Below are 14,951 nucleotides of genomic sequence, written 5' to 3' on the forward strand. Positions count from 1 at the left end.
GAAGAATATGTATGTCTTTCTCTATATATGCATGAAATATCTGAAAAACTGCATAGGAAGTTGATAAGGACTGGTTGCCTCTAAAGAAGGGAATTGAATGGGGAACAGAGACTTTTTACTATTGTGCTATTTGTAACTTTTGAATTTTGAACCAATATTACTTATTCAAAAATAAGATGGACTTTGAAATAAGAAAAGTAAGTAGACTTTATAATTTTTAAATGAATTACATTTTATGACCTTTTAAAATAATTCTTATTTCCCATACCTTTGAAGGAAGGGGTAAAAAGCCAGGTAGGAATAAGAAGATAGTAGTAACCACATTTGACTAAAAGAGAAACCATGGATTCCAAAAATGTATGAAAGGCTGGGTTGAGACAAGTTCCACACAATTACACTGGACAAGTTGTATATTCATCTACATACTAAGTACCACAAGCAATCAAATGGGTGAATTATTATTATTTTTTTCAAGTGGGTGAATTCTAAAAGATTGCATAAGCTGGGCTGCTAGGTCAGTCAAATAAAGCTGGGTTCAAATTCTAGGTCTGTATCTCTTTGGACAAGTTTCTTAACTTCTCTGAACCTGTTTTATTATAGAGATAATTATGGCAGCTGTGTCATGTGGTTATTGCAAGGTTTAAATGAAGTAATACTTGTAATGCTTTTGGTACAGTGTCTTGAACTCAATAAATGTAAACTGCTTTTTATTATTAACTATAACACTAATCAGTAAATGTGTTCTAATTGGACCTTAATGTTGTCTACTCTTTTTTAGTCAACCTCTAGAGATGTGTCTCCTTTCATGTGAGTATTGCTCCTTAATCCAATCAGATATCCACTCTCAGAGCATCAATGCTGATTTTTGCTTAATTTTTCTAATAGTGTGAGTATGCAGAAGAATAAATGGGATGCCACAAGATCCTTGAGATTCAACCAGGATGCACAAAGGGAAGATGGTAAGTTTTAATATGTACATAATGTACAAATCAGGTATAAATAACAATGATAGGAATCTTTCATTTTATGAAGCATGCTGAATAGCTTAGAAAGTTGCAACTAGAATAAAGCCCAGAATTCTCACATTCCCTTAGAAATCAACCAGAATTTTTATTTGTTTGTTTGTTTTTGTTTGTTTGTTTGTTGAAAGACGGTGGGGAAGGGGGGGTGGCCAGAATCCCAAGCAGGCTCCTCTCTGAGCAGAGCCCCATGTGGGTTTCGATCTCATGACCCTGAGATCATGCCCTGAGCTGAAATCAAGAGTGGGACACTCAACCAGCTGAGCCACCCAGGCGTCCCTCAACCAAAGTTTTATTAGTAGACAATCCCAGCAGATAATGTACTGTTTTATACAGCTGTGGTTTGGAGGTGTGAGGCTGACTGCTGCACATTACTTGCACTCTAAAGATGACTGACTATCATGTTTTAGGTTGGTTTACAGTAGCCTTAAAAGCAGCACAGTTGTCTGTATATGAGCCATGTGCTACTTGCTGCCTAAAGTTCTTCAAAGATAAATAAGTGTATGTGTCTGTAAAATAGTATCCAATGATATTTTCATAAATTCCTGATAGCTGAAGTGTTCTTTAAGAAATAAAAGTTATAAATCATCCTCATAAAAAGTCAGGTGTATTATTTTTTACCTCCAGATCAGCGGCGGATGTCTGAAATTACAGGGCACCTAATAAAGATGAGATTGGGTGATCTGGACCGAGTCAAGTCAAAGGAAGCAAAGGAAGTAAGAATTACATGCTGTTGTGCTGTGCTTGCTTAGATATACCTTCCTACTTTATTTTTATCATGAGGTATATAAAAATGTTTTAGGCAGAATTGAAAAGACCAATTTAAATACTTTAATATATTTTTATATCCTGTCCCAGTTAGCTAATTGACTCACATAAACATTCTCCATGTTATTATCCATGGCCCACGGGTCCTCTGTAGCACACGCAATAAAGTAGGTTATTGCTGGAAGTGTAATGTCACACCAAGAATAGATTAACCATGAGTTGCTGACCAAATGCTGACTACCCAGAGGGTGACTTTTTTGAAGTTGCTGATTTCAGTCAACTCTGTGGGTGTGCTTAGATATTATTTCTAAAATAAGATGTCATCTTGCTGAAAACAATGACTAGAAATACCTATGTTCTTACTAAAAGTATGTATTAATCATAACACTATATATTAACATTAGTATTGGTATTATGTATTTATAATTACTCTTGCCCTAATTCTTTTATTTAAAAATTTACTTCCCTATAAAACTTCCAAAATCTTTCTTTTTTTAATTTTAATTACATATAGTTAACATACAGTGTTAAAACTTCTAAAATCTTTGTGACCTTGGTTAGGCAAATATTTCTTAGCTGTGACACCAAAAACATGATCTATAAAAGAAAAAACTGACAAATTGGACTTCATCAAAATTTGAATGACACTATTTTTGAGTGTCACTTTTTTTTTGAAAGACGCTATTAAGAAAATGAAAAGATAAGCCATAATGTATGAGAAAATAGTGTAAAACACTTACCTAGTGAAGGATTTGTGTCCAGAACATATAAAGAACTCTCAAAACTCAATAATAAAATAAATATTCCAATAAAACTAAATGGGCAAAAGATTAACCAGACACTTCATGAAAGAAGGGATACAGATAGCAGATAAGCACACAAAAAGATGTAACGTCATTTGTCATTAGGGAAACGTGAATTAAAACCTCAGCGAGATACCTCTGGATACCAACAAGAATGTCTAAAATGAAAAAAAAAAAAGTGCTGGCCAGGATGGAGAGCAACTGGAACTCTCATATAAAGCTAGTCGGGATGCAAAAAGGAATGGCCACTTTGGAAAACAGTTCGTCAGTTTCTTATAAAGTGAAACATTTCCTCACCGCAGAGATCAGTTCACACGTGTTTATAGTGGTTTTATTCAGAATTGCCAAAAACTAGAAACAACCTGAATGTCCTTTACCTGGTAAATGAATAAACAAACTGTGGTACATATAAAAAAGAAAGAACTACTGATACATCAGCAACATAAATGAATCTCCTATACATTATGCCGAGCAAAAGAAGCCATATTGAAAAGGTTCCAGACTGTATGACTTACTTATATAATGTTTTGGAAAATGCAGAACTATAGGGGCAATAAAACAGATAAGTACTTTCCAGGAACTAATCGTGGCAAATGGGTTGCCTTATGAGAGACACAAGGGGATTTTCTTGGGGTGTTTGAAGTGTTGTATGTCTCCCTTTTAATGATGGTTATACTACTGTATGCATTTGTCAGAATTCAGAAATGTACACTAAAAAGGGTGAATTTTACCATATGTAAAATTATTCACATAAATTATAATTCAGAGAGACTGAATTTTAAAAATCAAAATAAAATTACTTCTTAGCTAAAGAGTAATGTCATTTTTATAAAGCAGAGCTTCTATCGATTCCATTAAAATAACAACTTCATTTTGCCCCTTTACTCTGTAGTTTGCAGGAGGTATTTATTCCAGACTTGAAGCGCAAATCAAGGCCTCAGTGCCAGTCACTGCACGGCAAAGCAGCTCAGAAAAAAATACAAGGTAAATCAGCATAAACAAATTCAGAATGCCACTGGCTTTGAAATGATTTCCTTTTTTTCTTTCCTTTTTTTTTTTGTAAAGATTTATTTATTTATTTTTAGAAAGGGAGAGTGCAAGCGACCGGGGTGGGGGGGTGGTGCAGAGGGAGGGAGCAAGAGAGAATCTCCTGCAGACTCCCCACTGAGCATGGAGCCCCACACAGGACTCGGTCCCAGGACCCTGAGATCATGGCCTGAGCCAAAATCAAGAGTGGCCCGCTTAATCAACCGACTGAGCCACCAGGTGCCCTGTGATTTTCTTTTTTTAGGGACAATCATATGAACACTAGCAGCACATAATTGGAGTTTGTTTGGTTTGTTTCAAGGATTAGATCATCAGGACATTAATCAGAACCAGATTTTAACTTAAACTTAAGGCTTATTAAGGTCATAAACACAAAATTTAATGAAAGTTAGTTTTTTTAAGTTTTCTGTTGATTGAATCAGCTCTGTTCTGAGCCAGCTGCAGATAGGAATGTAAACTCTATTGCTACTGTGAATTAGTAGAATTTCATACTGTTTATAGCTTAAATATTATTTATTTAAATCATTGAAGTCTTTCCTGTTCCTTATTTTTTTTCTCTTAATGAAGTCTAACTTGTTGGATCCTCTGTCATTTTACATCACAAATTTTCTTTTAAAGATTAACAGTTACTGAGATTGGGTCATTAATACTACAGATCCAAATGCCTTATCAGAAGTTCCGAAATCCAGAAAGCTCAGAAAGCCAAAAAGACTTTTTTATACACTTGTGGCAACTCAAACCCAAACTGAGCTACTATAATGCTATTTATAGTTTTTATTTATCTCACTGAAAATGAATGTTCATTTGTTTCACTGAAGAAGCATTAATGTGTTTGATTATAGGGCACTGCTCCAATCCATAATATACAATATATGTACAATATTATCTCCCCTGCCCCCCAAAATATCTGAATTCCAAAATATGTCTCACTCCAAGAGTTTTTAAAAATGGGTTATGGACTACGTGAAGTTTCATTAAATTTTGATACTGTCAAGCAAATGTAACCTAAAGCAACAGCAAATTCCTACTGTTTTAGAAGCACCTCTGACCTTCTTTTCTATTTAAAAAAATCTAGGTCTAAAAACCGTTTTGGTCCAGGGCGTCCTGCATGAAGCACCTTAACTGTAACTAAAAAGACAGAAGACACACCTCTGGACATCTGAAATTGCTCACCTCTTGAAGATCGTCAGAACAATGACTTCTAAATGTTTTAAGTTATTTATTAATTATTCTTGCAAACCACATAAAGCATAGTGCTGAGGAGAATGTATAGTTAGGTCTTCTGACATCTAATTGTAAATATGAAACTTCTTAAATCTGATTTTCCTTTAATGTGATGCTCGGCTCTGTGGAAAATTAGTATTTTCAAATTTGCATAGTTAAGACTCCTTATATTTGTTATCCTTTATTTATTTGGAAGAGAAGAGGCCTAAGCTCTCAAATAGCTAAGATTTTTTAAGACCTTAAAAAATTAAGGGAACACAGCTGGTGGTGCTACTGTGCATGTCTTTTGGGCTGTAAATCTTGGGATAGCATTGGGAACTGCAACTTGTGTGATGAAACGCCCAGTGATGCTGATTTTAAGTTTGCATGAATATTAACAAGTGACAGTTCTCAAGATTGCATTAAGTAAAGTTTCAAGGTGCGAGGTATTTCCTTTGTTGGGCAGGAGGGTCAGTTTTTTTCAGCATTATTCCATGGAAAGCACAATGTTAATCCAACTTGTTTTTCTTTCGGTTTTTATTTCTTGTCTGTTGGTTATCTGAGCTGAAATTACTGATTATTACCTCTTCTTCTGTGACACTAGTGCCATTCTGAATCTGTTAAAATAACTACCAGTAGTTTAGGATAGTGAATCATTTCGGTTGTATGAAACACCCACTGTGCAGTTCTCAGGGCTCTAAAACTTAACCATATTTCTAAAGCCATTCGAATAGCCCCTTCAAACAGTTATTGACTTTAGCAATGTCAAGAAGGAAACGTTCCCAAATACATTTGATGGGTGAAAAATGGCATACATTAAGTAGAAATCAAACTAAATTCTATTTTATAGATCATGTTTTAATTTTTCTAACCAAGCAGAAAGAGTGCTCAGGGAAAATTTGTTCTGAACCATAAGCATATAAAAATTTATGTGCTTGGAAATTACTTGTATGTAGGCCTCTGAAAAACTTTAAGATGCACTGTTTCTATTTTCTGTATTCATTTGTCTCATTATTGGAATTTTCAAATTATTTAGAGAACAGGCTTTGATAATGTGTGACAGAATGGCAGTTTCTATGAAATGTTGAGGTGTTAAATTCAGTTAACACATACAGAAATCATTTTAAGAGAGTTAAGTTAGTTGATAAATGAAGCTAGATGTTATTTGATGTTATATGTATGGCTTTTCCAAGTTTTTTGAACTTCTGTTCGCAAATTTTGTTCCAGTTTAGATATTTTTCAATTGTTTGATATTTTTGAAATAGATTATAAAATTTGTATTTTCAAAAGAAAATGTTTTATAGTACATGATCTGTAAGTTCTGTTATAAATACCAGAGTCTTGTTCCTTTTACTGTATTCTCTAAAAGGATTTAGGCTTTACATGTTATATAGTGTGGCGATGGTCACAACTGGAAGAGAAGGATGCTCTTTAGATTTTTAGCTAATGGTAAAAAAGGCAAATTGCTTCTCCCCTGTGAGGACTGTACCAGTGAACTGATTTTTACAAACCAGAATTTATCGGAATTTGATTCTCTTCAGAATATGCTTTTTATTTTGTTAATGTCTGTAATACATAGCACAGGTACCAAAAACATTTTCATCAAACTCTTAATAGTATTTCTTTTGCCAAATACTTTGGAAGGGTTTTACCTTACATTAATTCTGAATTCACATGTCTTTAATTGAAATAAATGTTAATGACAAAAGTTGTTTGAAAAATCCCTTGATCTGAATCACTCCATCTTCTCAGAAGAAGTCTGGGTGGGCTCTAGAGCACAGGTTTTCACGAAAAAATTAGCTCCGTTACAAGGTGTACTTTATACATTTTAAGATTGTTTGTTTATTTTTTTAAAAGATTTTATTTATTTGAGAGAGAGAGCACGAGAGGGGGGAGGGTCAGAGGGAGAAGCAGACTCCCTGCTGAGCGGGGAGCCGGATATGGGACTCCATCCTTGGACTCCAGGACCATGACCTGAGCTGAAGGCAGTTGCTTAACCAACTGAGCCACCCAGATACCCCCTTAAGATTGTTTTAAATGAGGTTATCCTGGTTAAGATTCAGCCCAATATTTAAGGGACAAAATATTGCAGAAAAGATTATCTGGTAGCAGAGCTTATTCCACACTATTGCATCATGTTGTTTGTAATTTTCCCTCTTCAGAACATTCAGCCAGATATTGTGAGATGTGCTAATTGCTTTGGAAGCTGAGGCTAAAGCCCTATTATGCAAATCTGCTAAGGGCAAATTTTAATGTAAAAACAACAAAAAAATACCTTTCACATCTAATACCTGAGATTAATTCTTCAGCTATCCTTCAGCTATTCATCGAGCAACTATTTTGAGTCTCACCTTTTTGTACCTCCTAGGTAAAAAGTACTGGGATACCTAGCCAGTTCAATAGGCTAGCTCTCCCACTCTCATTTAAAGCTGATTTATTGGGGAAGATGATGTGGTGATCATACTATTCCCACCCTTTTGGGATTGTTGGAGGATTAAATGATTTAATAGATGTAAAACAACTAGGACAGTACTTTCTGGCTTTTAGTAAGCCCTCCATCAACGTTAACTGTTATTGTTGCATTGTTATTTTAATATTTGGAAGGTAGCCTTAAATTCTTTAAGATGAGAGTTTTATATCCCTCTTCCTATATTTTGAATCGCTGAGAATGGTCGGAGTGGGTGTGGTGTGGGTGTGTATTTAGTGCAAAAAAGAAAAGAGGCGCCTAATTCTTTGGTGGTTGTTGTGGAAGGTCTTGTCATTATTTAGACAAAGTTAACAGCATTTGAGGGAGGAGCTAGGTAGGAAAACTATTTCCCGATATTGTTAGTGACCTATACTGTTTTCAGAGGTTTACTGAAGGAAAGAGAGTGAGAGCTGCAGATAGAGCAGCCCTCCTTCCAAGACGTATCTTTTGTTTTCTTTTTTTAAATTTATTTGACACGGAGAGAGAGGGAGAAAGCAAGCACAAGCAGCGGGAGCAGCAGGCAAGGGAGAAGCAGGCTCCCTGCTGAGCAAGGAGCCCGATGTGGGACTTGATCCCCGAACCCCAGGATCACAACCTGAGCCGAAGGCAGACGCTTAACCTACTGAGCCAGCCAGGTGCCCCTATTTTGCGACAGTTTTTAGTAAAATAGAGTGGCACCTGGCTGGCTCAGTTGGTGGAGCATGCAACTCTTGATCTCGGGGATGTAAGTTTGAGTCCACGTTGGGTGTAGGGATTACTTAAAAATAAAATTGAAAAAAAATAGTAAAATTGAATATGTACTGTATCATTTCATTTACATGAAATTCTAGAATAGGCAAGACTACAGTGAAAACAGATTAGTGGTTGCCTAGGGCTGAGGATGGGGGAAGGGAGATTAACTACAAAAGGGTATAGAGGAACTATGGTAGAAATGTTTTGCAACTTGATTATAGTATAAATTTGTCAAAACACATAACTATACACTTAAAATGGGTGCATTTTATTATATGTCAATTATATCTCAAAATAGATTTTTAAAAAGACTGAAATTATAGAATTATAAAGATCTGGAAAGGATCTTAAAGAGTCTCTTGTTCTTTCAGATGGTGAAATTGAGGCCCAGAGAGGCTAAAGTCATTATACCAATTAGTTGGTTGCAAAGTTAGAATATACTCAAGTTTCCAAACTTCCAACTAGGTCAGTGTCTTCTTTTTTTTTTTTCTTGAAGATTTTATTTATTTACTTGACAGACAGCCAGCGAGAGAGGGAACACAAGCAGGGGGAGTGGGAGAGGAAGAAGCAGGCTCATAGCAGAGGAGCCTGATGTGGGGCTTGATCCCATAACTCCAGGATCACGCCCTGAGCCGAAGGCAGATGCTTAACCGCTGTGCCACCCAGGTGCCCCTCAAGTACATTTTTAATTCATTTCTTTGCTATCCAAATTCCTGCTGTTGGATAGTTGAAATTTAGGAATAAATAGATTTAGATAGCAAAAAAATTTTTTTGGATTTCCTACCTAAATCCAGATCTGAAACTCAAGATTCAGGTAGTAGGAGTATTTGTTTGTGTATTTGTTTTTCATTTTTGTATTTTATGCTGTTCCTTTCCATAGGTTTAATATTTTAGGTAAAAAGAAATTATACATCATGAGATATGAAGTTTATGTTTCAATCAGTTGTTATTTAGGAGAGAGCTCCTGAGATATAGGGTATTAAATGTATTCCTATGACAAAATTAAAGTTTTAAATGTAAGTAGCTCTGTCTTTCAATATTATATTTTTTACGTTATAGACATGTTAATAACTAAGGAAATATAATTGCTAGAAAGTGACCATCTTGACAAAAATCTATTGTTTTTACAAAAACCAATACTATTTTTAAAATACTCAAAATCTAAGATTTCGGTGAAGAAAACAAAGCAAATTTGGTTTTAAGAGCAAAGCACTTTTAGGAGAGCTTTTAAATAAATTTTTCATCCATATTTACTTCTGGTATAATAAGGTTTTTATCATGCTTTGACATATATGACTGCCATACTTTTTCTCAAATTGGTATAAAATACATGAAAATAGCCCCAAAATGGCAGTGATGATTCTGTAGTATTCCAGGATAGTCTTTCAGAGTCAGAGGTGACAATATATATCAAACATTAATGACTTTTTGAGATTCATGAGGGTATTTCAAAATGTTAAAGCCACAAAGCTAAGTAGAGAGAAGTAGAAGAGATTTTGTTAAAGCAATATTAGTCATTTCTTTGGACTCTTAATGCCAAAAATTACATTGTGTGAACTATCATCACTTTATCATCTACAGACTGACAGCTAGCTTCTCCTTCAATTTGGTTGAAAGCAAAGAATAAGAAAACACCAGAATTTCAAAATAATTTCTTGGACTTACTGCTTTCCAAATTCAATCCCAACATTTTGCACTGTCCTGCCGCTCGTCATCACTGGACATTTTGACACCCTGGGGCAATGTGTCGTTATGAGGAGGAAGAGAGGTATGCCTTTCTTTTGTAGAAAGGGAGAAAGGTGATGTGAAAGCTGACTGGGAAAGGAGAAGCTGCGCCCACAAACACGCATGCTCTCAGGAAGAGCATTTTTAGGAAAGTCTTGACCCTAGTTTGAAGGCCACCGGGATATATCTGCTTCTACTCTCTCTTATTCACTCGTAAAATCCACCTAATTGCACCTCTTGCCTCTGCAACTCCAGTGAAAATACTTTTACAAAGGCCATCAGCAGCAAACGCCTTTAGTTCGCTGTGGAAAGTCCCCTGGAGCGCAGGTGTATGCCCCGACACAACCGATTTCCGGTCAGGAAGCAGGTGAGGCGCGGGCTGTTCGGAGCATGCGCACACAAATTTTCCGTTAGGAATCAAGCACACTTGAGCACACAGGTGTTTGGATTCAGGTGAGACTCTTAGCAGTATGCGCTGTGGGGTCCCGGCTCCTGCCGAAGTGGTCGCAGAATGTTTGTGGATCCCTCTTTGGCCGGATTCCAAATTCGTGGATGAGAGGTTGGTGTATTCGTTCTTAGGACTGGAATTTTAACATCTTTTTTTTTTCTTGAATCATTTTTTTTTCTAATATAAATATATTAAATATTCATTGTAAAATAGCTCACAAACTGCAACCCAATAGAAAAACAGGCTCGCAGCCTAAAATTGTCAGGAGGCAATAATTAAGCAAAAGTATATATTTGGGATCAAAGAATTGCAAATTCAGGGTACACAGATTTTGGCAGCGACCAAAATATTGTTCCACCAGGGAGCAAAATAAAGGGGTTTTTATTTTTTAAATTATTTTTTATTGATGTATAGTTGACACACAATGTTTTTTGTTTTGTTTTGTTTTTTTAAAAGATTTTATTTTATTTATTTGACAGAGAAAGAGACAGCCAGTGAGAGAGGGAACACAAGGAGGGGGAGTGGGAGAGGAAGAAGCAGGCTCCCAGCAGAGGAGCCTGATGTGGGGCTCGATCCTAGAATGCCGGGATCACGCCCTGAGACGAAGGCAGACGCTTAAGCACAGCCGCCCAGGCGCCCCTGACACACAATGTTACATTCGTTTTCAGGTATACAGCCTAATAATCTGACAAGTCTATACCTTATGCTATGCTCACCACAAGTATAGCTACCATTTGTCACCAAAAGTCAGGGGTTTTTAGAGACAAAAAGGGAATGCTTGTATAGGTTGTTTACAAAGAATTTTGATTGGCACTGGCGGCAGAAAACCAATCTTGGCTAAACATAATTGGTTGCTAAGGCTATCACTAAGGAAAAGTCTGTAGCAAGTTGCAGGTGTTGGTGCCTCATTCTTGAAGTACTTGGGATTGGGCCCAGTTAAAACAATGCATGGTTCCACCCCTCGGGACGTGCATAGGGTCCACTCCTTAATGGCCTCCTGGCTCCATTTAGAAACCCCTTGACATAAGTGACTCTGTTTTATTTCTACTTTCACAAGGCAAAGAACTGGGAAACAAAGAGTCCGTAGAAAAATAGACCTTACATACAAAAAGATGCCTAGGTCAGTTATAATGAGAGAAAGCAAATTGGAATTACATTGAGATAATATTTTTTACTCATCAGATTGGCAAACAATGAAACATTTGGCAATATGCTGTGTATAGGAAGATGTAGGGAAATGGGTTTTATAGTGCTGATGGGAGAGCAGAATGTCGCAACCCTCTTGTGTGATCAAAGCCACTGCCGCATTTTACACTTTGATCCAACAATCCCATTATGGAGAATCTTTCCTATAGATAGACTTGGTTACGTATGAAATGATGTCTGAAGTTGTCGATTGTACTAGCAAAAAATAGGAAACTACTCGAGTGTCCATCAGAGGACTGATTTTAAAAAAAGAGAAAGCGATGATACTGTCAACCAAGGAAGAAGTCACTGAAAATTAAAGCAAACAGACTTATATTTGGACCATAGAATTGCAATTCAGGAAACACAGGTTCAGGTTGAAGCCTGAATAGAATTCTGAGAAAGACAAAGAGGGGACAGTTATAAGGTGAAAGGTCATGAGTGCAGTTCTCATTTAGGTCCTCTCTGCAAAACAGTGATCAAAACTAGGTTAACTGGGATTGGTTGAGTTGAAATGCAAATGAGAGATCGAAACTTATTAAACTGGACTGTATCCTTTCTAAGTGAAGTAATTGGAAAATTGAGTTGCCGTGGTCCAGGCTGAAGGCCAAAGCTGCTGACTTGAAAAGTTCAAAAAGTTCATAGTTTCCTTCGATGAGTGCATAAATTCCTCCTTCTTTATGGCCCCCTGACTGTTTTTTGAAAGAGACTCTCTTAGCTAAGCTTGCTTGCTCTTTTTTGAAATCTCCTTTTACAGTACATATGTACAATGGAGCATTATGCAGCAGTGAAAAAGAATGAGGGTTCCCTGTGTAGTGCAATGGAAAGCTCTCCAAGATCTCTTGCTAAGTGATACAATATATCCATGTATAAAGTGTGCCTTCTGTGGAGGAAAGGCAAATAAGAGTGCATGATCTTTTCTTGTTTCCCCATTAATTCTGTAAAGATACAAAAGAAACTCATAATCATGGTGTCCTGTGAGTTGGAGGAAACTATAGAGGGTGAGAGATTTCTCAACATATACATTATAATGTCTTGCTTTTTGAACCATGTGAATATTATCCATTAAAAACAAAAATAATGCCACAATAACTTTTTTAATTTCAGAAATATGCAATATAAAAAAATGAAAAATCACTCATAATTTCACCTAAAAGTAACTACTATTAACACATGTGTGTTCTTTTCAGCATCTTACTTGCTTTTAAATTTTAGTTTTGATTTATGTTATTCACATGCTTCTGAATTATGGAGGAAAGCTTTTTTTTAAACCAAAAGTTCTTAGTCTCTTAGAATTATATTTTAAAATGTATTCACTATGTGCTTTTGGATACCCTCTTATGTGAAGTGTCTGTTTATGTTGGGTTTTCTTCTTACTGATTTATAGGAGTTCTTTATAAATTTTGAACATACGTCCTTTGTATACCAACACTCTTTGGCATGCCTTTTCACTTTAATATGTTTTGAAGAACATAACGTCTTAATTTTAATGTGGTTCATTATCAATTTTTTTAATGGATGGTGATTTTTCTCTGATCCTGTTCATATAATCTGCTGTTAGACCTATTTATTGAGGTCTTAATTTCTCTTATTGTATTTTTCAGTTCCAGAATTTCCATTTATTTCTTTATTATAGTTTCCAGTGCTCTGCCAAAGTTGTCTTGTCTTTTTTTCTTGAACATATTAAGAATGGTTATTTTAAAATCTATATCTGATAACGCTGTTAGCTGATTCCTTTTTGAGTCAGGTGTTTTTCTTCTCTGTTTTTGAATACATCAACTTGTTTCCCTATATACCTGTTTTGGTTTTTTTTAATGTGATCATTGTGGAAACTTATAGAGATAATTTGAATCCTAAAATAATGTTCTCTCCCTCCAGAGAGAATGCATATTTCCTTCTGACACATGGCTAGCACCACTGTCAATCTCAGAGCAACTTAATCCATTCAGAAATTGAGATAATTCAGATTTGGGCATTAGTGCCTATCTATTCAACCCTATTCCTAGAGTATGACCCTGAATTCATGCTCCCCCAACGTCATGAGTCTGTTCAAAGCTCTGTTCATCTACTCTGCTGCATCTTCTGAAATTAGAAAATTGGCAGAGCCCCAAATACTGAGCTCAGCAACTTGTATTCCCACCTTCTGTTTTCTCCTGGATCTGAGCACATAGTTCTTCATGGCCTTATTTACTCTCCTATGCTTTCAAACAGATACTTTAAAAAATTTGATCTAGCTTTTCTAGTTGTGCTCTAGAAAAATTGGTCCAAATTGCCTATTCTGCAGAACATTTTTTAGAACTTAAAAAAAAAAAGAAACAAGAATGTTTTGAGACTTCTTTAAAGAAAAAAAGGCTTTTATTTTATGTTTCTCATTGTGTTTTGAAAGGAGGACTGTGTCTTGGAGCTGTATCAACATGGTGAGTTTCAAAATAATTTAAAATATTTTATGACTGATTTTCAGCAGGCTTTTTATTTTTCTTTAAATGAGAAGTTTTTAGGTTTTACAGGTTGTGTGTTGAGGTCGGGACTGTGGGAATTAGGGTTGGAAGTGGCAGGGAAGTAGATTATGTTAGGTTGAAAGTTAGAGCTGTTTTGACAGCAAGATGTCTTCCCTACTAACATTTCTCTGGCTTCATCTCTAGCTCTCAGTAGCTTTTCATGCAGTTGACTGTTCCATTCTTTTTTTTTTTTTTAAGATTTCATTTATTTATTTATCAGAGAGAGAGAGAGCACAGACAGGGGAAGCAGCAGGCAGAGGAAGAAGCTGGCTCCCCGCTGAGCAAGGAGCCTGATGCGGGACTCCATCCCAGGACCCTGGGATCATGACCTGAGCCGAAGGCAGATACTCAACCGACTGAGCCACCCAGACGTCCCTTGACTGTTTCATTATTAAAGCACTTTTCTCTGAGACCTTATTCTCCTGCTTCTCCTCCTCTCCCAATCTTGACCTCAGTCTATTCTGCTGACCAGTTTTCCTTTTCCCAACCTCTGCTTCCCTAGAGCTTAATCTTGGGGTGTCTCCTCTATCTAGATTACTTTCCTAATTGATCTCCTGCAGACCCATGGCATTGAAATACCTTCTGCACAGAAAAATCTCAAATTTGTATCTCCAGGTGAGAATTGGGGATCCAGACTCCTATATCTCATTATCTCCTTTTTTCTTTTTTTTTTTTTTAAGATTTTATTTATTTATTCAACAGAGATAGAGACAGCCAGCGAGAGAGGGAACACAAGCAGGGGGAGTGGGAGAGGAAGAAGCAGGCTCATAGCAGAGGAGCCTGATGTGGGGCTCGACCCCATAACGCCGGGATCACGCCCTGAGCCGAAGGCAGACGCTTAACCGCTGTGCCACCCAGGCGCCCCATCCTTTTTTCTTTTAATTTAAAAATTTAGGTAAACTTTGCATACAGTAAAGTGTACAAATCTTAAGCATACAACTCAATGAATTTTACATTTTTATACATCCACCCAAAAGATCTAGATATAAAGCATTTCTGTCACCCTAGAAAGTTCCATGTAGCCTTTCCATTCAGTACCCTTCTTAGAGTTCTTCA

The 14,951-nt window shown here is 36.4% G+C and overlaps 1 protein-coding gene across 4 annotated transcripts in view; it reads left to right on the forward strand.

The window, feature by feature from the left end:
* SANBR (SANT and BTB domain regulator of CSR) overlaps positions 1-6,134 on the forward strand; it is a 62,848-nt gene extending 56,714 nt beyond the window's left edge. For all 4 annotated transcript variants that reach the window (XM_045788045.2, XM_087863427.1, XM_045788046.2 and 1 more), the window contains 5 exons: positions 779-807; positions 886-959; positions 1,647-1,735; positions 3,483-3,574; positions 4,713-6,134. In XM_045788045.2, coding sequence (XP_045644001.2) covers positions 779-807; positions 886-959; positions 1,647-1,735; positions 3,483-3,574; positions 4,713-4,749 — 321 coding nt within the window. In that variant the 3' untranslated portion in view covers positions 4,750-6,134. The remainder of the gene's footprint in view (positions 1-778; positions 808-885; positions 960-1,646; positions 1,736-3,482; positions 3,575-4,712) is intronic.
* The last annotated feature ends 8,817 nt before the right edge of the window (positions 6,135-14,951 follow it).

This window comes from Ursus americanus, chromosome 7 (assembly GCF_024610735.1).
Source record: "Ursus americanus isolate L20-20 chromosome 7, mUrsAme1.1.p, whole genome shotgun sequence".
Classification (NCBI taxonomy): domain Eukaryota; kingdom Metazoa; phylum Chordata; class Mammalia; order Carnivora; family Ursidae; genus Ursus; species Ursus americanus.